We start from the raw sequence: 25,353 nt of genomic DNA, 5'->3' as shown, positions 1-25,353 counted from the left end.
CACACACACACACACACAAGCACACTCAAAGAGACATTCTCTCTTTCTCTCTCTCTCTCTCTCTCTCTCTCTCTCTCTCTCTCTTTTCGTTTTCTCACTTTGTGTCCCCCTATCTGTCTCTCCCGTCTTCCCCTCTTAACCAAACCTCTATCTCTCCCACTCTCTCCCTCTGGTGGGCAGAAGCAAGAAGATACTGAGCCTACCTAGGTGTAGCTGTGACCAGGAAGAAGGAGACGACGACGACGAAGTTGACTACGCCACGTCAGAGGAAATGTTTCCCAAGATCGAGTTCTCAGGAGTGAGTACGTCCTTGGCATTTCATTATACCTAGAGTGACGTAGCAGAAAATGCTTCAAGCTCTTTCTTACTTGCACACAGGATTACCCCTGGTTTCCCATAATTATGTCACTGCTTCCTGGACGGTCTGCTGGGTGATGTTTGAACTAATTGCACCAGAAAGGAAGACGACTGCTGTCCGATCCATCATGAATATGCAAATGTGAAGAAAGTCGTGCAGCTTCGTACAGTACATAGTAAATGTTTTACAAAAAAAAAAGCACTTCTCAAAATGTATAATCCCATATCCCTATCGGATTCTCGTGGGTTAAGTATTTTTGCATGGTACAATGTATTTCTAACCCGATCTGATCTGATCGTACTAGCTTGTAACAAAATTGTTGCCGAATGTGTTGGTTCATCTAAAAACATTGAGGAGGTTTACAATTTGTCCAACTTTCAGCACATGAATACTGTAAAACTTGTATTGAATTAGTAATGATATATAGTATCTAGGAATGACAGAGTAACCAGAGCACCCTTATACAAATATTATACATAAATGTATTATTTAAGCAAACAATGCATTATTCATCATAAAACTTTGATTGCCATGGCCATGGCTAAACCATCTTTGGACCCCTCATTTTTAAAAATTCTCCCCCCTCATCTGATATAAATCATTTTTAACGTTTGAGGAAAGCATAGTATGTTTTTGTCTTTTCTGACAAATTTAAACTTTATTACTGCTTTGGCGACTCTGTATTGTCAAAACTGACGTGAAAATCGTGAGTAGTGTTTTTCACAACTGCTGTTTTCTATAGCTAATCTAGGCAAACAATCACTTTGTTACACACGAACACATGTGTCCGCCCAAGGAACAAGAGAACGGTACTGTGATCTGTCAGTAATTATCATAGGCTTGTACGCTTTTTTATCCATTTGGGCTGTGTGGTTTTAATACTTTGAACTGTTAACTTGCTGAATAACATATTGTGATGAAGATGAAGTCAAAGCTAAAACTGAAATTCTTTACTCACAAGAACATTGCTCTGAAAGTACAACCGAAGACGTCGAGGTGACAAAGAGAGGTCGACCTGTTAAATTTGATACCTTTGACAGAGATCTCGTGGGACGCGCTATTGGAAAGATGTTAGGTGATAACCAGTACGTCACACTTAGAACACTTTTGTCTTATTTGAAAAGCAATCACGATTTGGATATCTACTAACAGACCTTATGGCGCATTGTGAAGAGTCTAGGTTTCAGTTTCAAGAAGACTTAAACATCCAAAGACGTATTTTGTGAGTCAAAGAACATGGTTGCACTGAGGGGGAAAGTACCTACGAAAATTAAAACACTTAGAGAAGACAACGTTGACATTTATTTTCTTGATGAGTCCTAAATCAATGCCCACCAAACGTGCACCAAAGAATGGCAATCTGACACCCAACAGAGAGCCATTCCGACTGGAAAAGGTAAACGTCCTATAGTTGTGCATATCGGAAGCCATGAGAGAGGACTAGTGAATAATTGTGAACTGGTTTTTGAGTCGAAGTCGAAAGATGAAAATGGCGACTATCACAAAGACATGGATAGTAACGAGTTTGAAAACTGGATTAGTAACACTGTGGTGCCTGCATTAGATAAAAAAATCATGCCTGGTTATGAACAATGCATCATATCATAATGTAAACTAATCCTGATGATAAAGTCCCTACAAAATCTATGAACAAAGGCCCTATAATAGCCTGGCTTGATAAGCATGGGATCGACCATAGTACAGCGAAAACCAAAAAGGATCTCCCAGACAATGTGAACGCCAGCGAACAGAGCAAGATAGAAGTTTTTCGAGTAGACAAGTACCTGGAAGAACATGGTCACATACCTCTTAGGCTCCCTCCTTACCTCCCTCAGCTTAACACTATTGAATTAATCTGGGCTGAGATGAAGAAAAAGGTTTCTTTGGCAAATACAACATTTAAACTCCATGACGTTAAGCGACACACAACGCAGGCCTTATCAAGTATAATCAGAGAATTTTGGCAAAAGTGTGAGGGCCATGTCAAAGCAACAGAGGAAAGATACTGGAGAAATGATGGATTAAATTTCCCTAAGCAGCCTAGTGTAGTCATCAACCTGTTTGACGATACATCTGATTCTGAATAATTGGTGAGTGTTAAAATATGTTTAAATGTGTCTCGTAGATCTGTCACTATCTCTCTATAGGTTTGTCTGTCTGTCTGTATAACGATCAATGTCGCTTCAGATAATGGTTATGAAATTGTTCAGAACTGGCGACGCCTATGAACATCCAGGAAACTAGCAATTTGTCCGACTTTCAGCACGTAATTACTGTAAAACTTGTATTGAAGTAGTAATGATACATCGTAATTAATTAACCAGCCACAATTTCGGAAAATTGATTGCATTCCCCAGTGAACGAGATGGATAGTAAGCTCTTCTCAAAATATGAAGGTGATCGGTTGGGTAGTCTTTAAGATATCCTGCGTCAAACATCGGCAATATTTTTGTTACAGGCTATAGTAAAAGCCTGTTGATGTGGGACTCTTCTTCCGCCAGTAGAGGTTTTGATATTCTGGGTTTACTCAGATGTCAGGAAGGTTAAATGGACATAAATAGTGTTAATGCCTTAGCTCAAAATTGCAAGGTCATATTATAATAATATGTAAAAATTATCCCCTGTTTAGCGCGAATTCCCGCTCAAAAGCAAGCTCTATGCGCTTTACTACCTATATCATTACCCCAGCATACCTGACAGCATTCTGAACTAATCTCAACTCTGTTCAGTGCATACGATAACACCGGAGAGGCAAAAAACCTGAAGCAGGGACAAAATATGACTTTTTGATTTATTGCGTTGTTTTGCAACTAATACATTCGAATACTGTTTTGATTTGCCCAGTTGTATGCCACGTTTCTGCCAAAGATCGGCCTGTCTTTGATATAGTCTGAAATGCATTAGTAACTCACACACACAAACATTTCAAATGCCCAGATGTGTATGTATATATCACAATAATCATGCAGTGGGTTTTTTTTGGTTTTTTTGTTTTGGTAATGTGGGTGCTTTTACGTGCACATCGACACAATGTCATTTAAGAGGAGTATTTCGACACTGCCAGTCAGGTTCATCAGTCCAGACTGGGAGAGATAGATGATCCTTGCAGGAAGACCGAGATATTCAATAAATATTCTCCTTCTTCGGTATTCGAATCAGGTCTTCCGCTTGCGACTACGAATCATATTCAATATACCAAAGCGCTAATATGGTGTCTGTAATGAGATGCACAAATAGAAACGTTTATTCACACGTTTGGAAAATAGTGATATCGATCAACTTCTTATATCCGTCAAGAAGTTGTATCTCTCTCACCCCTCTCATCCTCTACAGTTAATTGGCTACTCCCCCTCCCCCTTACATGCACACACACACACACACACACACACACACACACACACACACACACACACACATACATATACACACATAATTACACAAATGCAAAGAGAGAGAGACACACACACACATAGAGAGACACAGACAGACAGACAGACAGACTGACAGACAGACCGACAGACAGACAGACAGACAGACAGACAGACAGACAGACAGACAGACAGACACACAGACAGACAGAAGACAGACAGACAAACAGACATACAGACAGATAGACAGACAACAGACAGACAGATAGACAGACAGTCAAAAAATGGTACGGTCATCGATTAACAAAAAAGTTCTTCTCGTCCTCATGTCCTCTGCCAGCAACAGTGAAAAGATTTAGGGGTCTTTCACACATTCAGTTAAAACTGACAGTTGTCCGTCCTCTAATTGTGATAACAAAATGATACTCGGTGCAATATCAACACATTACAATTTTTGCTTCTGCGAACTTCTAAATCCATGAGAAAAAGGAGTCAGTCCGAATTTGATATTACTTTTATGTTCAAACGTAGTTTTCAATAAGTTTACTACCCCCAGTGGGTCGGGGGGGATATAAATAGACCCAGTGCCCCGCCAGCAGGAGGTGCAACCCCTTCACTGGCGATTTGTCGCCCATGGACATCTACGCTCAGGTGCACATGGGCGACACTTGCTTTGGTGTATCGTCTATCTTCTATCGTCTTTCTTCATTCTTCTTTCGTCCTTCCCCGAGCTGACCGGGGAATAAAAATTTTTTTAACCCGCTGGTGGGATGCCACTCGTACGTCACTAGCTCCCTGACGTAGGGGTGACATCTTTTGTCCGCTCTTGCTATGTCTTTTGTCCATCTATCTTTCTTTCCGATCTGTCGACCGAAGGTCCGGCAAGAAAAAAATTCGACCCCAAATCCCCGCAACGCGAGGCACCCCGTGGGGTGCGACACGTACGACCAGAGAAGGGGACCCTCTCCACACTCTCCTTCCAAAAAAGCTGCGGTCCACCGTGACCGCAGCCAAACAAAACAAAGGCAAAGGTCACCAACGACTAAAAAAACCCATACCGAACCCGTGCCCTCAAAATAAATAAAAATGGCAGTTCTTCAGTGGAACATTCGCGGTTTGCGTGCAAACCAGGCAGAACTCTCATATCTTTTGACCTCACACACCCCAAATGTAATTTGTCTACAAGAAACTAAATTGCCAACACCCACATTCACATTAAAAAACTATCAAACTTACAACCAAATATACACCGACAACCAAATTGCCTCTGGGGGCAACTCCATTTTAATAAATAACCAAACACTACACAGACGAATACAATTAAACACAACTTTTCAGGCAGTTTGGTCAGGATCACCCTACACCGCCCTATAACCATCTGTTCAATATACATCCCTCCAAATTATCCTCTATCTTTAAGAGAACTAATAAACCTCAGAGAACAGCTCCCACAACCCTTTATCATGTTGGGAGATTTTAATGCCCATAGCCCTCTTTGGGGAAATGAACCAACTGATACTAAAGGTAAAATCATAGAATATTTCTTAACAAAAATCAATACTAGTATTTTTAACGACCATTCCCCAACATTTCAAAATTCAAATAACCTAAATTTTTCATCCATAGATTTAACCCTATGTGATCCAGAACTAATTCCAGACTTCCAGTGGTCGGTCCTGGACGACCCACACAGATCGGACCACTTCCCCATCAACCTAATTCCAGACATTCTACACCGAACTCCTATCCCCGACCGATTCAATCTTAAAAGAGCGGACTGGGATGGGTTTCACATGGAATGTCTGGAGAAACTCAATCCATCTCAAACACAAACACAAACTTTTGAACGATTTCATGAAACCCTTCTCGAGATCGTTCAAAAACACATACCAAAAGTATCCACCAAACCCCGAAAAAATAAATGTTGGTTCACTGAAGACTGCCAAAAAGCTGTTGCGGCCAAAAAATCAGCTCTCAGGAAGTTCGTCAACTCTAAAACAAACGAAGACCTCACTAATTTCAAAATTGCGCGAGCCCAAGCACACAGAATAATCAGAACGGCCAAAAAAACATCTTTTCGAAATTATGTCTCAAAAATAAACAACAACACACCAATGCACAAAGTCTGGAAGATGATAAAGGAATTAAAAGGTACTAAAAAAGACACAATCAAACACATCCTAAAACCAAATAACTCCTTCGTAGAGACCGAAAAAAATAGTAGCTGACTATATAGTATCAACTCTCTCCGGAAATTCCCACAATTACAACTCTGAATTCAAAAAAGTAAAAATGTCTTCTGAAAAGACAACTGTTGATTTTACCTCTTCAAATGAAGAAAACTATAATTGCAGCTTTTCTCTTAATGAATTAAAATGTAATATTGCAAAACTATCAAACACATCTCCAGGCCCTGATCAAATACGCAACGAAATCATCAGACGTCTTCCAGACGAAACACTCCTATTACTCCTTGATATTTACAATGAACTCTGGCATTCTCAACAATTTCCGAACAGTTGGCGTCTTGCCACTATTATACCGATCCCAAAACCAGGAAAAGATCACTTTAACCCATCAAACTACCGTCCCATAACCCTTACAAACTGTTTCTGTAAACGTATGGAAAAACTTATTAACAAACGTCTAATGTGGTTTCTCGAAACCTCAAACTCCTTATCCAATTTCCAATGCGGTTTTCGCAAAAATCACTCTACTATTGACCATCTCGTCCGACCTGAAACTTTCATTCGGGAAGCTTTCATTCGGAACGTGCACCTTGTAGCTATTTTTTTTCGACTTAGAAAAAGCCTTCGACACCACATGGAAACATGGTATTTTAAAAAACCAGCGTGACTTGGGCTTACGCGGAAATCTTCCCGAATTTATACGAACATTTTTGAAAGATCGATCATTTCAAGTAAAAGTAGGTTCAACCTTATCAAATTTACACACCCACACCCAAGAAGAAGGCGTCCCCCAGGGAAGCATCTTATCGCCCATTCTTTTCGAAATCAAAATCAATTCCATCACAAAAACCCTTCAAAACAATATTGACTGCTCACTTTACGTTGACGACTTCCTGATCTGCTATAAATCCAAATCCAAAATAGATCACATTGAACGTCAGCTTCAGCTTCAACTCCATACACTGGAAACTTGGGCAAACAGGCACGGGTTTAAATTTTCCACAAAAAAACATTTTTGTCTGTTGCACAAGTGTGTGCGACAACCAGGTTTATATTTGTTAGGAGAGAAAATTCCTGTAAAAAAACAAGCTCGTTTCCTGGGCGTAACCTTCGACAATAAACTTTCTTTCCTGCCGCACTTGAAAGACCTAAAGGGCCGTGTGTCCGATGCGCAATCGAGTAAAAATGACTTCGTCTCTTCTGGAGAGATCCGAAGGATTTCGCTGTTCTAGTCTGGGTTTAATTTCATATAATTTATTATTTTTCTGGTTTTCCCAGTGGCTCTCCCACAGACTGGAGGTGTACTTTTTGACTTTACCGTTCCCTTATCCGTTCCAGGCTGGACTATGCCAGTCCTGTTTACAGATCAGCTAGAAAATCTTACCTTAAAATTTTAGACCCTGTTCAGAACCAAGGCCTTCACCTTGCCCTAGTCGCTTTCGTACTTCACTTGTAGAAAGTCTACAGGCAGGAGCTCATGAACCATCTTTAGAACTTAGAAGGAAAAAACTATCTTTGCAGTACGCTTTGAAACTTAGCTCAGTGCCCCAAAACCCAGCCCACAAATGTGTCTTTGGCCTTCCCAAAGATCTAAAAACTCTATTCTCCTTAGAAAATAAAGTAAGCCCTTTCGGAATAAGAATCCAGAACGATCTCAAAAACATTGATTTTTCTGAAGACATAATCGAGCCCTTTGCCATGCCCAGCGTACCTCCATGGCATTTAACCAAACCAAACATAGATACTAGTCTTGAAAAACACAACAGTAAGAGCTGCTGCCCTTGCATCGCCACACAGCTTAAGCTTAAGGAAACTCCACCCAGAAGCCTCAGTCTACACTGCTGAGGCTACAGCTTTTGAAATGGCCCTAAATATAATAGATCAATCAACCAAGTCTACTTTCTTAATTCTTTCAGACTCTCTCTCTTGTCTGAAATCTTTAGAACGTTCTGACGCCTCCGACAACAGAATTTTAAAACTTATAATTAAACTGCATTTTCTACATCAGTCTGGAAAAGCTATTACAATAGCTTGGCTTCCACGCCATGTAGGCATTGATGGCAACGAGGCCGTTGACCAATTTGCCAAAGAATCTCTAAAACTACCTGAAAACCAAAATAGTAAAATCCCTTTCTCTGACATGAAACCGAAAGTGAAAGAACATATCACATCCTCCTGGTCCCAAATTTGGAATCAACAAATACGCAACAAACTCCATTACATTCAACCGAAACTTACGCCCAGGAAACCACTATCTCTCCTACGAAGAGTAAAAAGTAATTTTTACCAGACTAAAAATAGGACACACGCACGTCAAATACAAATATTTGCTCGAAGGAGAGGAAGCTCCTTTTTGCGTGGCGTGCAACACAAATTTCACAGTTCGCCACATCCTAACGGAATGTGTCGAATTTAATTATGTCCGTAAGAAATATTTTAAATGTAAAGATATTAAGACCCTTTTTGAAATCGTAGACCCTAGAAAAATTTTAAGTTATACCAAAAAAATTGGACTATTTAATAGAATATGAAAATATATAGTTATCGTTATCGGTGTATATATATATACATACACTGAAATTACTATTGTATATACGAATGTAAATAAGCCTTTTCCATATTTACAAAAAATAATTATAAATGTTTGTTCGTGTTTTTAGCATAATGAAAATAGTGTGATCGTGTGCGGTTGCGAGCTCCGAAAGACTCTTACTAAAAACACGTCTAGTTTTGTAACGGTGAAACCTGTTGGCGCTTAAATGACCAAAATTGTGTCGATAGTGCCGTAAAATATCTACCCAATCAATCAATCAATAAGTTTACAAACGAGAATTTTATCATCAGCAAGCAGCAGACGTGACAGACCTCCGACCGATCGGCCGCAACAAAAATCAGGCTCCCTAATGATAAAATTTTCGTTTGTAAACTTGTTAAAAACTACTTCTTAACGTAAAAATAATAATAAATTTGGAACCGGCATATAAAAATGAACAAAATCACTCTAGGATGACTCTTTTTGTAGCTGGATTTCGAAGATCACAAAAAAAGTGATTTTGCTTAGATTGCAAATGTGCATTTTCTTATCGCTAAAAGGACGGACAACTGTCAGAGTACTGAATGAGCTCGTCAGGACTCAACGTGTAATTACAGGCTTAACCGTTTCACCACAGACGCCGGTATTGTGTCGCCAGAGTCGTAAAATATTCACTTTCAACGAATCTTCACTACTGCACAGGTTGTTCTGGATCTGGACCAGGCCCCATCATGGGCTGTGCTCAAACAAAAGAGGGCCGCTGAGAACATACGATTCAACCTGCCCAGTGATCTGAAGAGACTTGAGGGTAAATGATGTGAGAGGGTGCGTGGGCGGGGAGCTGGTTCGAAAAATCAACGGATCATTCATGATGAATAGTAAATTGTAATTTCAGTTGTTTTGTCCCTCAGGTCGAACTAATCACAATTAGTCTCACTTTTAACATTTTCTTGCATAAAAACAGTTTAGCGAGCCAAGCAGTCACAATCCCCTGTAGCTTCCAGTGTGTGCAATGGATTGCAGTACAACGTCCGGTAGATTGTAAAATCATTCTTTCTTCTATTGCTCAAAAATTTGTAAGGTGACTAGGGGTTTGATAGGGGGGGGGGAGGAGGGTATTCGTATCCAGGAGTCGAAATTTTCGTTGGTCTATTGCATAAGAACTGAGCTGAGGGGTAGAGCCGCAGGCAGTTTTCATACTCATAACAATAAAGGATTAATATAGATGCTCTTTCTACCTCATAACCTTAATTTAGATCATTTAGGAGTTGGGCTCTGACAACGCTTGCCAGAGCCAACCCAGGCTGTGAGGGGTAAGGCTCCGAAGCAGAACGCCCGAGTTACTTGAAAAAATCTCTCACCACTCGGATATCTACATTAATTCAGATATCCTGCTTGGGTTGGCTAACCGCTACACCACAGACGCCGTTTTCATAACTGTGTATTTTGAAATGGTAATAGTAATAGTTATCGTTACTTATCTCGTAGCAATACATTGTACCTCTGATTCGAAATACAGTCAAACTTGTACTTGCGGTCTCCTCGCCAAAGCGGTCACCTGTACTAATGGCTGCTCTTCCGATACTCCCTTCTGGCTGCCAATGTTGTAATAACCAAACTTGTCGAAACATCCCACATTGAACGCTACTTGGCACTTTCTGTTACCCAGAATTCCATACACATGCAACAACTTTAGATAGATAGATAGATAGATAGATAGATAGATAGATAGATAGATAGATAGATAGACCATGTTTACGTTGTCTTGATTACCACATCCAGGTTCTCACCACATTCACTTTCATAACGTTAACATTTTACGTAATTTAGTACTCTTCACAGCCCCCTCCCCGTTTGTTTGGGTTTTTTTTCGAAACAATCACCCTCATATACGCATAAACACATTCTCACATACATTGACTCTCGCACTCACATACACCACACACATTCACACGAACAAAAGCTCAGGAAAAAACGGATAAAGGCAATCGTATCTTTCTTCCAGGAGTAACGCCCATGGAGTTTCTGACAGGGTATACTTCACTTCATTACCAGCAACGAAGATCGTACTATAGGATCTTCAGAAACTTTAGGAATAAAGAAACTGACTTAATGGAAAAAAAGGTACGAATTGACTTCTTCACTTGGTCTCATTCACTACATTACGACGCCATCAAATGTAGGAGCGGAAAGGTCGTCAGCAATTGCAAACAAACATCTTACTCCAATAACGAGGTGAAAACATTATATCGTTCAATTGATGTAAACTGTTTACTTCTAGCCGAGAGCATTTCATATACTCACCTTCTATCATTATTATTTTCCGACAGACGTGGCATATAAATAATTTAATACATGAGTTGTGGTGTTAGATCATGATTTATCCTACGAGTGAAATTGCCAAGTTGTAATCACGAGTTTCAACGAGTGATTACAACTGGCAATTTCACAAGTAGGATAAATCATGGTCTAACACCACAACGAGTGTAATAAATTTTGTATACCATACTGATATCAGCTGGCGAAATATGTCCGTATGAACAAAGTTCAAATGACCCGTCAAATGGACAAAAGAATGCATTCTAGAGTCTCAGATGAAAACAACATTTTCATGCCCGTCGAAGTCAGATTGAGAATTGGGAAAAATCTGGATTGTTTTCCTTTACTTTTAGCAGAGAGTATTTAAATATATTTTAGTGTCTCTGCTTTTAGCCACGCTAATTTACAAGTTGTGCTATCCGTATGCATCCCTCCGCGAAACAAACCCCAAACAAAACTATAATAACGTAAATATAAGCAAAAGTTCAAAAGTTGAAAGAAACTGCATTAAAATAGCATGTTTTTGTTGGAATAGAGATGACTTTGATTTTGATTTCAAACTTCGTAACCAAAACAAACCAAAGGCAAAGAGTTATCCTAGACTATTCTCTAGATCTAGATATTAGAACTAACGCATTGCTTTAAATTGGTCAAAGATTTTTTTTAAAAGCCTTTTTAACAACACATTTTGTCAAGTTACTTGGATTCTGACGTGCTGATTCTAAATATTAAATATGTAGTTAGATATCTGGTTTTTGTCTATCGATTTCCGATATTCTGGATTTTATAAGGGGGGGGGGGGAGAATATCAGAATAACAAGGGAAGTAACTTTTATTTTTTCCCAAAAAGTAATTTTCCAAGAGTGTTATACTCGTATATTGACTAATATCATATTTATCAATTACATATTGTTTTTAAGTTTAATTTTCTTTGTTTTATATAGTTGATCATTTAGTATATGTAGTGATAGAGTTAATGTAAACAAAATTCAAAAAGCAATGCAAGTGACCTAGACAGTGGGATTTTTATTGTTTGATAAAGTGACTATTAAATTTCAAACTATTGTAACATTTTCAATTTGTCTTTCATGAACATTTCATTTATTCATTCAGGCTGATATAGTCAGATATAGACCTAGATCTAGAGTAGATTCTAGATCTAGATCTGTGTGTGTCGCTATGTAGCATGTAGTAAACTGTTTACTATTTATTTATTTAGTCGTGTTTTGGATCTTTCATTTTGATAATTAAAATGTATTTAGATCTAGACCTAGATCTAGTGTCCACTGTGCGTCCACCCATTGTGTTTATCTGGTGTGCTGCTACAATGTCTGAGAGCAAAAAAGAAACTCCCAAACATCAGTTGTACTAGATCTAGATCTAACTGATTTGAAAGAGGGCAGTTTAGCTGCACCTGACAAGTCGCATTATTATGATAACCCATTAGAACAAATGATTATTTTATTCGAGAAATGAACTAAACGTAACAGCACCATACTCTGGCGTAGGTCTAGAGATCTAGATCTAGATCTAGATTCTAGATCTAATCCCGGTTCATTACGGTGCCCATCATTTGACTCTATTTGAAACAAAATTAAGGGCACCGTAGATCTAGATTCTAGAAAGATTTGAGCCTAACCAATATAAGAGACTGGGAGACTAGTGTTTGGTTGCCCATGGTGAGCGCGCTTTGCAGTGAAGTTTTTAAGTTTTTACTAGATTTAGATCTAGATATCTAGATCTAGATCTAGGCTACTTTGCTTAGCCTATACAGAGGGATAAAAGTAGAAGGCGAATATAGATCTAGTGCACGGAGTAATTTATGCAAATTTTTATATTTCACGTGTGAGATATCAGCTTATATTTCACGTGTGAAATATAAGGATATATTTTACCGGAAGTGCAATGCTAAAACAGCTCCAAGTATGGTATAAAAATAAATTGCTGATTTTATGGTTTTCAACATATAAATCATAGACTCAAATTCTAACCACTTGTTCATATTACAGTCCCATTATAAGGCAGTTGAATGAATTTATAAACCATAGAGTAATTTACCTTGACAAGCTAGTAGATCTAATCTTTGCTGAAACTCGTGCAACTTACGGAAACGTCTTACGTCAGCTCACGTGCAGAATTTACAAACCTTCAATTACAGCTTGTTCACTTCCGTCTGTCGGCGTTAAAATTATACATTGATTTGCCTACGAGCACGAAACTTTGCCTGAGGACTAAACAAAATAGTTTTATCTCATTCTTGATCCAGTAATAAAAATATTTTCTCTTCGGGCCTCTTAGATCTATTAAAATCCCACTTTGGATGCATACACAGGATCACTATAAGTTTATTCACTTTAGTTTGACTGCGTAAAAAAAATCTAGCTCATCCATTAAATTACCTATTCCCCCGACTGTGCATAGCTGTTCTGCAGATATCAAACAGAATCTAAAAAGCCGTTAATAAAACTCACGGCACGTTTTCTTTGACGTAAGATTAAAGTGGTCAAGAAAATAATAGGGGATTTACAGTAAACTCCTATAACATAAAAAGTTGACAAAATTTCCTCAACACCACACTTAAACTTAAATGTAATCTAAGAATGGCGAATACCCTGACGGAGTGAGTAATTTTCGAGAAACACGTGGAGCATGTGAGGACGTCTATATAGTTGAGGGATGAAATCTACAAGATTACATTGAAATGTGGGGGTAGTTAGGTGTAGCTGTCTCAAAAGGAGCAATTCGTAGGCGAAGATACTATCATTATTTTAGATCTAGATTTTAGATCTGGTGATTCTCTGTACGCCTCCAAAGAGCGGTTTTTATAGTCTGGACAACACCAAATGGATAATTTGTCGACCTCCTTACACCGAATCTAAGAGGCAAATTGCTCTGATTTTTTGTATGCAAATAATATGAATTCTAAACGACCTAAAAAAACAAAAACTTGCTTTTCGTGCATATACGACAAAATAAAGAGGTTCTGTCTATAAAATCATTAGTAATTAATTGCTCATTAAACTCAACACGGGGGTTCTCGTTGCAAGAGAGGTTAAGGTGTTCGCCTCTCATTCAATGGGTCCAGGATAGCGACGGAGCATTTTCTTTTCTAAAATTGTATCTTTTCACATCCTTTTCTGCTCTCTAACACTGTTCTGTCGTCTGCTTTTGTCTCCACTTTCTGCCCCGCCCCCTCACTTCCTTTCCCCCACCTCTGGGCTCCTGACTCTTTCTGCAGCCTTTTTACTGCTACTCATTAGCTCCTTCTTACTGCTGTCTTCCTTTCTTTTTTTTCTTTCTTTTTTTTAGGTAAGTGTTTTACGGCGCCCGCAACTGCATGAGCGCGTGGGACTTTTTCAGTTGGAGGGAAATTTGGAATTTTGCCCTGGTGGCGGCCGAGCTTACTCTTATCGAATTTAGACTACAAAGGGATTTTAACGTGCGCAACTTGCACACGAGACCTCCGAGATTTTTTTCGCCCTTCTCCGAGAAGGCTAGGTGTCAATCTTTCCTATCAGAAGATCAGGGGTCTGGCTGAAAGACAGCAGTAAGAAAGAGCCAAGGAGTAGCAGTAGAAAGGCTACAGAAAAAATCAGGAGCCCAGAGGAGGGGGCAAAAGAGGTGAGGAGGTGGGGGCAGAAAGTGGAGACGAAATCTGACAACAGAACATTGCTAGAGAGCAGGAGAGGTGGTGAAAGAAGACAATTGTAGAGAAGAAATTTTTTCCGTCGCTACCAGGATTCGAACCCCGGACCTTTGAATGAGAGGCGAACACCATAGCCTCTAGGCCACGAGAGCCTCCCCTATCTTTCAGCCACACCCCTGATCTTCTGGTAGGAAAGATCAACACCTAGCCTTCTCAGATAAGGGCGTAAAAACTCGGAGGTCCCGTGTGCAAGTTGCGCACGTTACGGTCCACAATCGATAAGAGTAGACTTCGGCCGCCACCAGGGCAAAATTCGAAATTTCCAACCAACTGAAAATGTTAAATGTGTCCGGCGCGCCGTAAAACACTTACAAAAAAAACAACACAAACACCGTGCACGGTACCATTCTAAAACCGTAAAAATACAGTGTGTCCTGGCAGGAGCTCAGCCAGAAATTTCCAGTTTGGGGGGGGGGGGGGGGGTTGAAGGGGAATACAGTTTGGTCAAACGCAAAACCAGAGGTCAACAGAGAGCTAGATTTGAAGCAGTAATGGACATGTCACAGGGCACCCCCCCTCCCCCAGTGCATTTCCATAGGCAGAGCCAACCCCCCCTCCCCCCACTTACACATACATTTTTGAGCCACCCGAGGAGTGCTATGGCATGTCTTGTCCTTTTTTCGAGATTTTTTATAGAATAAAAGAAACGGCCTCAATCAGCTTCTTAGGAGAAAAGGTTCAGTAGTTTTGGGGCGTTTTTGGGGCGGTTGTAAATAAGTTTATCTAACAATGGTGATTAATGAAAAAAGCAAACGCAAATTGAAACTCGTGCGATCTCAAAGGCTGTGAACATATACAAGAAATTGTACACAGTGTATAAATCTATATCACAATTAGTCAATCTAAATGAACACACTGTCATCAACTAACTGCTGGACTGACAACAACTCACGTCTTCCGGCAAACGCAGTCAGTTCATAAGAATAAATAGGTTAAGCAAACAAAAAACTAACACTCAACTACTGTTCTTGTTCAAATAAAGAGCCCTCCCCACACTGTAATGAAATACTAATGACTATATTGAAAACACCTCTTTAGATTTGTTGCAAATGGACAAAAGTCGATATTTTTTAAAGGTTGTTTTGTAATGCATATGCGCATGCAAAAAAAATTAGAGCAATTCGTCCCTAAGATTCTGTTTAACGAAGTCGGCAAGTTGTCCATTTGATGTTACTCAGACTATAACATAGGGCCCAAAGAGAAACACTTTTGTCTATCACTGGATCAAGCTTTTTAATAAAGAAATATTTTAAATTATTTTTGTTTATTCGCTGGCCAGCAGAAGTGCCACGCAATGTTTTGTGGGCAAAGGCAAATTAGCAAATAAGCAAACATTTTTAACGCGGTCAGGCGAAAGTGAACAAGCTACACTCCCCTGATCTTAGCGTGGGTAAGATCTAACATCTTGATCTAGCCTTCTCTTAAAATGACGCAAAAATCTTGGAGGTCCCGCGTGCAAGTTGCGCATGTTGAACACCCCGTGCGAGTCCTAAAATCGATAAGAGTAGGCTTCGGCGCTCCTGGTCAAAATTCAAAATTTTAATTCCTACCAAACTAAAAAATGCTTTATGTACCCCGCGCGCCCATATGACCTTATACAGTAGCGAGCGCTGTAAAAAAAAAACTCGCCCTCCAAAGCCATAATTAAGCTATGGATACTCTCTCTCTCTCTCTCTCTCTCTCTCTCTCTCTCTCTCTCTCTCTCTCTCTCTCTCTCTCTCTCTCTCTCTCTCTCTCTCTGCGCGCGCGCTCTCTCTCTCTTCTCTTTCTCTCTCTTCTCTCTTCTCTCTCTCTCTCTCTGTGTGTGTTTATATACAAACATGCATACACAGCTTCTAAAAGAGGAGGATACACTTCAGGGCAATAACTCGGTCAAAAGTAGAGCACTAATTTCAAGGAAAGTTTGTAAATATCAAGAATATCCATCAATTTCACCTTGAATTAATATTATCAAATTTTAAAGATTTCGATAAAGATTGTTAAAAGCAAAATGTCCCTCTTAAGAACGTAAAGGAGTGATCGGCCCGTTCCGGTTTCAGGACGGACGGTAAAATCCCAACATTCACATCACCATACTGAGAACATTTTGGAGAAGTTTGGGGTGGAGAATTAATAATCATTGAGTTAGTCCACGACTTAAGAATGCCTAATTTAGAAAGGCTATTAATGAATCCGGGACAACAGCGCTGCATTCACAGTGATCAACAGCACGGGGAGGGGGGAGGGGGAATCAGAACACAACACTCCTAACCTCACCGAGCAAATGTAACCAACTGCAACGTTTCTGGAAGATCATAAGACATGAATGTCATGAACGAGCAGTGTACACACCCGACACGTCTACAACAGCGCAGATATTGATGAACTGAACCGCAAAGTGCGGGCAAGAGGACGTTTTTGCGAATCTGCTGCGATAGAAGCTCGCGCTGCCGCGAAAGTGGGACAGAATTTGTCAACACAATATTCAGAATGTTATATAATCCATGTGAAGACGTCTTTTGTCTGTATACATGTTAATGCTTGCAGTGCGGTTTACTAGGAGTGAGAAACCTTTATCAAGTTTCGATTTGTGTTTATCTGAAAACTTGTCTAGATGGGGTACTCCGAAAGAAGGAAGACACGGTATCGAAATCATTTAAAGTAAGTGATGAAAATGGTACCCAATTTTAGGAAAAGGAATTAACTTCAACATGCACTTCTTTTAATCTATTTGATACTAACGTGTACAGACTCTTCGAACGCAGTGTTGAGTCTTTAATGGCGTTCAGTTCAATAGTATATTATATTTTATTATATTATATTATATTTATGTATATATATATATATATATATATATATATATATATATATATTTATATATATATATATATATATATATATATATATATATATACAATTTAATTTTTTTCTTTTCTTTTTTTCCATTAACACACTACTTTCCAGCTCACCTATCACTCCGCAGAACCTGTACCCAGCTCTGAACGTCCTGTTTGCCAACAGCTTGGGAGAACCAAACTACCATGTGCTTGTTAAACGTTTGCATCTGCTCGATGTGGAGAACATCAACTTTGATATGTTTGTGGGCATTTGCGCTTTCTGTGACCGAAAGTACTGGAAAATGTATTTTGAGAGGTGAGTGGGAAAAAAACTATGTTTACAGTCGCATCGTTGCAATATGCACGCCGTCAAACAGCTAGACAGCACGGGGCATAATGATAGACATGCAATCCCTTCACATTCACACACACACACACACACACACACACACACACACACACACACACACACACATTGTATAAAGTATGGTTGACAATTATATCAGTTTTCATTTTCTACTGCTCCCTTTTTTTCTTTTTTTTCGGTAAGTGTTTTACGGCGCTTGTAAATGCATAAGGTAATATAAGCGCGGGACACATTCAAATTTTCGGCTGGTAGGACACTTGTAATGTTGCCCGGGTGGCAGCAGTAGCGTACTCATCTATTTTGGAATAACAAGGAATCTTTAAAGTGCGCAACTTGCACACAGGACCTCCGAGATTTTCCCCTTCATCCAAGAATGCAAAGTGGGATCAAGTCGGGTCGCGGTGGCCTGCTAGCCAGATTGAGGGCGCAAAGCGGCTATCGTAGCACAAGCCAAATGTGTCCAACTCGTCGCCTAAAAAACAAACGCGCAACGAACACCCCGCATTAGATCTTACCTACCCGTAAGATCAGGGCTGTGGCTGAAAGACATCATTTTGAAGGAGCAAAGGAGTAGCAGAAGAAAGGTTGCAAAAAGAGCCAGAAGCCCAGGGGAGGGGGCAAAGGAAGTGAGGGGGTGGGGCAGAAAGTGGAGACGAAAGCGGAAGATAGAACATTGTGAGACAGCAGGAAAGGCGGGGAAAGTAGAACTCTTTAGAGAAGTAAATATTCCGTGGCTGACTGGATTTGAACCTTGGACCTTTAGAATGATTGAATTAGAAGCCCCTCTACTGCTCCTAAAACTCCCCGTCAATGCAATAATTGACATAGTTAAAGAACAAGGCTAAGGACCTACATGTAATCTCTATGCAGAATGTTTTTGATGACTGGTATTTACAATGTTATATACCCGAACCTGTTCTAGCGGCCTTTGTCCAAGGTAGTCACCTGTCTAAGATAACCACTTTTCTCCTCGCCAAACAGCTGTCTTGGACAATTTTGACTCTATTTATTTTTAATCATCTTGCTCCAAGCAAAAGCTTATAGCCTTCCTGTTACCTCCATGTCTGCTCGCCCTGTCCTACCCCCCCCCCACACACACACAATGTGACAGCACAGTCAATCGACCCCCGTTAGAGGCGCTGGATTTCCACAACCTGGACAAGAAGATGTACCGAGTGAACATCTCTGAAGACCTGCAGCTGCTGCTCTTGTCCCTCCACTGACGACATTGCTCTCCTTAAACCCTGCTAACCGCGGAAAGAAGCACTGACGAACAAACATTATGTACATAGTCCTCCCCCCCCAACTAAATGTGTGTGTGTGTGTGTGTGTGTGTGTGTGTGTGTGTGTGTGTGTGTGTGTGTGTGTGTGTGTCTGTGTGTACATGTGTGTGCATGCGTGCGAGTGCGCGTGCATAATATGTGAGTATGTGTGTTTGTGTGAGTATGTGTGTGTATGTGTGTATGTGTGCGTTTGTGTGTGTATGTGTATATGTGTGTATGTTAGTATATATGTGTGTATGTGTATGTATGTGTGTGTTCGTGTAAGTGTGTATGTGTATGTGTGTGAGTGTATGTGTGTATGTCTGTTTACGAGTGTATAATGTCTGTGTTGTGTTTGTATGTGTGTGTATCTGTGTGCATCTGAGTGTATGTATGTGCGGGTATGTGTTTTTTATGAGTGTTTGTATGTATGTGTGTGTGTGTGTTTGTGTGTGTGTGTAGTGTAGAGTGTATGTACGGTGGAATCAGTACTAGTCAGTCTTTTGACATATTAAAGAGTTGTCATCATTTTAAAACTATTTCACTTGTTTTCATTTTGCTGAAAAAAATACCTATGTACCTCGCTATGAAATCAATAATATACTATAACTTGCAATTGAAGTGCGTTGGGGTCAAGGCCACGTGAGCCCACTGCTCAACGTTTTGATGTTTTGGGCGTAATCTATATAGGCCTATTCTCTATTATTTTTAACCCACATTAGGCTAACATCAAGAAAACGTGTAGGAACCTATGCAGTGACCTCCATCTATGAGCTTTCAGATTCTGTTGGTCATCCGACTTTTAGACTCGCATACAAGACACGAGAACATTAAACATAGTGATTTGTTTTTATTGTTTCAAACGTGGACAGTCATATAAACAAACTATGGTACGCATTTGTTTCAGAATGAATCTGAATATTTTGGGCTATGTTTGGTTGTACTTATATCGTTTTGTCATTTGCTATGAAATTATCTTTTACATAATATGTTAGATTTTAAAGTTTTGCCCCCCCCCCCTTACACACACACACACACACACACACACACACACACACATTTTAAACATTTTTAAAAATTAGTTGATTGACCTGACGACGCCACTCCCCTTTCCAAAAGCTCAAGAAGTGCTGGGTAGGTCAGCTGAGCGTGAAGTAAAGTGGCATCAAACCTTTTGACGATATTGCACTGGGTGAGTGCTTCCAATCATTTATTCATCGTCGACTCGTTGACTTCTTCATTCTGGGAGAAGGAAAGTGATCGTTTCAGCCAAGCATAGGGGGACCTTGTGTTTTATCACCATCGGCTCAATTTTTATTCTGTTCGCGCGCGCGCGCGTGTGTGTGTGTTTGTGTGTGTGTGTATGTGTGTGTAGGTGTATGTCTGTGTCTGTGTGCGTATGCGTATACGTGCTTGTATATGTATACGCTATTTTGTAAGTACCCGTACAGCTCTCACTCTAAACCTTTGTGTGCAAGAGGCCAAAGTATGAGCCAAGTATTTTCTCAGTGTCTTTTTTCCCCAAATGTTACTCTTCTGTTCAAGGCAACTTTAGTTCTAGAGCAATCTTTGAAATCTATAACATAGAATACCCTGCAGTGAGACGGAAGCAAAAACTCTAATAAATATCCACACGCCGACACATTCCCAATTCCTGCAGGTTGCTTCACACGCATTAACAGATAATAACAATAAATAGTAAGACCAACACACCCGTTCAAGAACAAAGTCATTCTTAAACAAACATACACACAAAGGAACTATTCCCAATGTGTGTGCATTCTGCTCAGCTACACCAGCCTACACCCAATGCAACACTGCAAATCGGATTCATCGATTTGATTGGGGCCAAGCAGATTTTTCCTTCATGGACGAGGCAAAGGCTATAGTTCTGACACAATACTACCCATTCAACTCAGGACTTTGAAAAACAAACGTGTTTGATTTTGAAGGCCACAGTCGAATATAGCTGAATGCCCTCCCATTTTGCTGAAATGATAGCTTTCGTCCCGTACATGAAGGAAAGTGTGGCGAACTCCGACCCAAATCAATGAATTTGATTTGCAGAGTGTGCGCGTGTGATCCCTGGGTATAGAATCACATCACACACACGCAACACAACTATTGCCTGCCTCTTAACCCCCCTCCCCTCCCTCCCTTTTCGTCATTGTTCTGTTGCTGTCATTGCGATGCGCCCTCGGTGTTTTTTTCTAAACAGGTTTCATGATATCCCCACATTATTGTGTTATATTATAATACGAACCGACTTCGATCGTCTACATCCCCCCCCCCCCTCTCTCTCTCTCTCTCTCTCTCTCTCTCTCTCTCTCCCCCCCCCTCCCTCCATCCCACCCACCCCATGGTCCTGTACTCCCGTTGTCAGACAACAAAGATCGGTTATGCTCCGCTCCCTCTAAGAGCATATTAATATCTATAACCCCCAATGAATATCCCCACCCAAATAAATCATACGTTGGCACTGTGAAAAAGAAATTACGATGTATTCGTCTCGATTCCGTCCATTCCAGCCCCCGGCACATCATTAATGGATAAGCCTCGAAGCAAGCGCTCGCTCACGTAAGCCCTGTTGAAAGTGCTCTTGTGTGAGTGTGTGTATGTGAGTGTTGCAATGTGTGTGTGTTCTTGTTGGTTCATGTATGTGTTTGTTTGTTTGTGTGTGTGTGTGTGTGTATGTGTGTGTGTGTGTGTGTGTGTGTGTGTGTGTGTGTGAGTGCGTTTGTGGGTGAGTTCAAAAGTGTACAAGTGTGTCTAAATGTGAGTTCTCTTATCTGTGTGACTGTTAACTACTTGCCTATGCGTGTGTATGAATGTGCATGTACGTATGTTTGCGTTTGTGCGAACGTACAAGTGAACGCCTATGACATTTTATGATCGCAAGTGTGTACTTTTGGCCGGGTGTTCGTTTACCTGAGGGATTGTATTGATCTGGAACATCCGTGTTGTGTTCCCCTTGTTTGCTCAGCCGTCCGTGACCACCCATCATGATTTCCCCGATAATCACCCTTTCCCGCACCGGCTCACACGGGACCACAGCACACGGTTGATGAGGTGTAGTGGGAAGGGGGCTTGTTCCGATCCTCTTATTTGAGTCTTATCCATCTCCGGTGCTCGGTAATGTGTTGTTTTGTTAGTTTGTTTGATTGTATGTTTTGTTTTTCGTTTGTTCGTTAGAGTGCCCGCTATTTAGATTATGATGATGAGAATGATGATGATCTATGCAGAAAACCCCCATTATACTACAAAAATATCTTTCTTTAGGCGATTCTTGTGAAATTAAAAACGTAATTTATCTCATCTCATGTAGCGTCTACTTGACACCTAAGAACTAGATTTAAGAACCAAAGATATTCAGTGCTGAAAAATTCTTGCACGTCAACAGGCTTACATTTCAACAGTACTGGCCACGGTAGAACTTCTGATAATATGTACGTTACAATTACCTATCTGAAGGTATCATTTCTTGTTCAGAGTTTGAGGTGTAATGACCCTCCAGTGCCCACGGTGGTTTGTTGCAGTTTTATGTATTGCCATACTCAGATACTCAGACGAGTCCTTGTCTTGAAGTTGTCCGTCCTTGTTGCTCTCTGTATTCTGGCCCTCTCGCCCCACGTCTTGCCTCCAAGCACTTCTTTTACAATGGTTTGGTGGCGTTTTATACAGTAGTGACAGGTGGGTTGGAAAAAGGATGGGGATTACCGTGATCAAAAATTGGGATCACTCAGATTATAAAGAATGCATAATGGCTAAAAAGACAGTGGAATACATATGTAAAAAACAACGCAAAAGAATTGAATAGATTTATAATCTTTCTAGTAGTGATACCACGTTTGAAACCTTGAAAATGGACTCACCTACATGATTATTTGGTGAGCAAATTTGCTGATGACTTTTTGACTGGACGGTGCATCCTTCATGATGAACCCTTCATAGTTAAGTTATCTCTTTTGCCTTCAATTCAGAAGGGGGTCCCAAACTTCTGCTGTATTATTGTGTGATCCCAGTCTCTTGACAGGGAGCTTAGCTTTACTAAAGCGAATTTCCAAATGTATTCTACATGATACATTGCTGCATTGAAGAACGAACATTTAGATTCCAATTTAAAACTACCACAACTCACTGATACAAAACAATTATAGCGCTTGCTTCATTGGTCGTCTGATCTCCACACTCAGATCCCAGTATACACAGTTAGCAAGAGATCACACTAACAGTTAAAAAGCTCAAAACTTCATTCAAGTGCAAGTGGAGCCTAATGACATCATCACAGTAATAATGCTTAACCAAAGAAAACATAGAGCCAAGGAAAAACAAAAAAGAGTGATGGGGGGTGGGGTGGGGGTCTTTATCTACGCTTTAGCTTGGAGCCACGAGGGTATGTATGAAAATTTGGTGTCAACAGTCAAGTGTGCGATGCCTAATCACGTGACCCAGTGCGGCTTCAGCCCCGAGCCTAGTGGATTAATCAGTTGCTGTGTCTCGGCCCTGAGCCATTCAAGGTCAAGACCACAGTAATATTCAGTCTGTTGGAACTTCCAATGAAATTTCATCCTCCTCAGATTAATCAGATCACTTTTCGAATTGCTATGCCATAAACTTTTCGTTTGGGTGTTTTCGTGGAGTTTCGCTTTTTATCAGTATGTGTTATTATTTTTTTGTCACTTTTGAAATGTTTGTGAAATGTTTTGTTTTGATTTCATTCAGATGAATAACTTTTTGGTCATGAAAACTAGATGACACCTCTCTGATGACACTGAAACTGTAAGCCACACCCCACAAGACGCTGCTGGTTTTTACATCACTTAAGTAGTGTGTGTTTTTTACTTTTTATTGCCCTTTTCGCATCGTGCGGCTTTCCCGGTGCGCATTCCCTAAGAACGCCATTATTTTATGTGCGCTATTCCCTGGAAACGCACTATTTTGGTGTATTTTCAAAGAAATATATCTCAACGGTTTTAAATCTTAGATGTTTGTATTTGGTGTTAAAGTAACGTTCAAATCTTTGTCAACACAAACATATAGTTTTAAGGACCACTTTCACTTTCTTTGACAAAAGTAGTCAACTGTACAAAAGAGCGTATGGGGCTGAAAAAAAGAAATGTTTTCAAACAAATTCTTCACCCCAATACACCTACTACACAGTTCAATGGTGTTTCTTCAATTATCTTAACGCCTGCTCAGACAGGCGTGATCCATGATAAATATAATTCAACTAAAATCCATAGAAAATTCAACCTAACGAGTGAAAAATGTGCAGTTGTGAACAGCTTTATGAACAGCTCAATACACTCAAGCATCGTGTGAGTCAGCCGCTTCTTTCGGTTCAGAGTTGAGTTGTACACTTAAAGCAGCCAGGGTAGAGTGCAACTTTGTAGTTTGAGCCCCAGTGCAATGTCAATTTTCTTTTGGCATTTTCTGTTCACTGCTTACATCCCATCTCCTCACGCATTTCCTGTGCACATTTCCTACTGCCACCTAAATGTTCTATTTCCGTGGCGTTGCTTTCAACCTACTGACACTCTTTGAGAACATGCCTCTTTCATAGTTAGGAATGTTACAAGCTGATAGTGTCAGATTTACTGGACCCCATGATTACATCCACCAGCTTGAGCACCTGTTTCTTGACAACATTTGCCCTCTGTTCCTGCTGAATAAATCTTGATGTTACCAAGTGGTTCCAACACTTCATCAACTTCCGCCTGAAGGAAAATGCGGGTTCTCGTCGTCTAGAGGTAAGGAGTTCGCCTCTCATTCTATAGATCCCGGGTTCGAAACCTGACGGCGACGGAAAATGTGCATCTCTGAAAAATATTGTATCCTTTCGTCTTCTTTCCTGCTCTCTGATCATGTTCTTGCGTCTGATTTCGTCTCCACTTTCTGCCCTATCCACGCTCTAACCCTTTGCCTCCTCCTCTGGACTCTTTCTGCTGCCTTTCCACTGCTTCTCCTTGGCGCCTTCTTACTGCTGTCTTTCAGCCACACCCCTGATCGCAGGGTAGGTAAGACCTAACCCTAGTCTTCTTGGATAAGGACGAAAAAAACTCGGGGATCCCGTGTGCAGGTTGCGCACGTTAAAGATCCATTGGTGATCCTAAAATCGATAATAAGGGGCTACAGCCGCTCCCTGAACAAGATTCAAAATTAATTCCTACAAAACTGAAAATGTGTCCTGCGCGCCCATGACCTTGTGCATCAGCGAGCGCCGTAAGATACTTACCGAAAAAAAGGAAGAAGGAAAAGTATGAAATTTGTTCACCTGAATTATCTACGCCGGACATGTTTTGATAAAGTGAATAACGAAAAGGCGTTTCTCCTCTCTTTCAAACCAGCCTTATGACGTTATGTTCCTTGAAGTTCCGACATTTGAAAAGTTGAATGAGAGACAAGGTTCTCTCTCTCTCTCTCTCTCTCTCTCTC

General features: G+C 40.4%; 2 protein-coding genes across 2 annotated transcripts in view; both read left to right on the top strand.

Moving 5' to 3' along the window:
• LOC101849531 overlaps positions 1 to 18,977 on the top strand; it is a 26,692-nt gene extending 7,715 nt beyond the window's left edge. The window contains exons 4-8 of the mRNA XM_005095498.2: positions 181 to 298; positions 9,151 to 9,256; positions 10,454 to 10,572; positions 17,436 to 17,605; positions 18,768 to 18,977. Coding sequence (XP_005095555.1) covers positions 181 to 298; positions 9,151 to 9,256; positions 10,454 to 10,572; positions 17,436 to 17,605; positions 18,768 to 18,879 — 625 coding nt within the window. The 3' untranslated portion in view covers positions 18,880 to 18,977. The remainder of the gene's footprint in view (positions 1 to 180; positions 299 to 9,150; positions 9,257 to 10,453; positions 10,573 to 17,435; positions 17,606 to 18,767) is intronic.
• A 2,460-nt stretch (positions 18,978 to 21,437) lies between these two features.
• LOC101848653 (galactoside alpha-(1,2)-fucosyltransferase 2) overlaps positions 21,438 to 25,353 on the top strand; it is a 55,234-nt gene continuing 51,318 nt past the window's right edge. Inside the window, exon 1 of the mRNA XM_035969015.1 lies at positions 21,438 to 21,495. The gene's annotated coding sequence lies outside the window, so the exon portion shown is untranslated. The remainder of the gene's footprint in view (positions 21,496 to 25,353) is intronic.

Source organism: Aplysia californica, unplaced genomic scaffold (genome assembly GCF_000002075.1).
Source record: "Aplysia californica isolate F4 #8 unplaced genomic scaffold, AplCal3.0 scaffold00105, whole genome shotgun sequence".
In the NCBI taxonomy this organism is placed as follows: domain Eukaryota; kingdom Metazoa; phylum Mollusca; class Gastropoda; order Aplysiida; family Aplysiidae; genus Aplysia; species Aplysia californica.
This window is presented reverse-complemented; position numbering and strand designations above follow the sequence as displayed.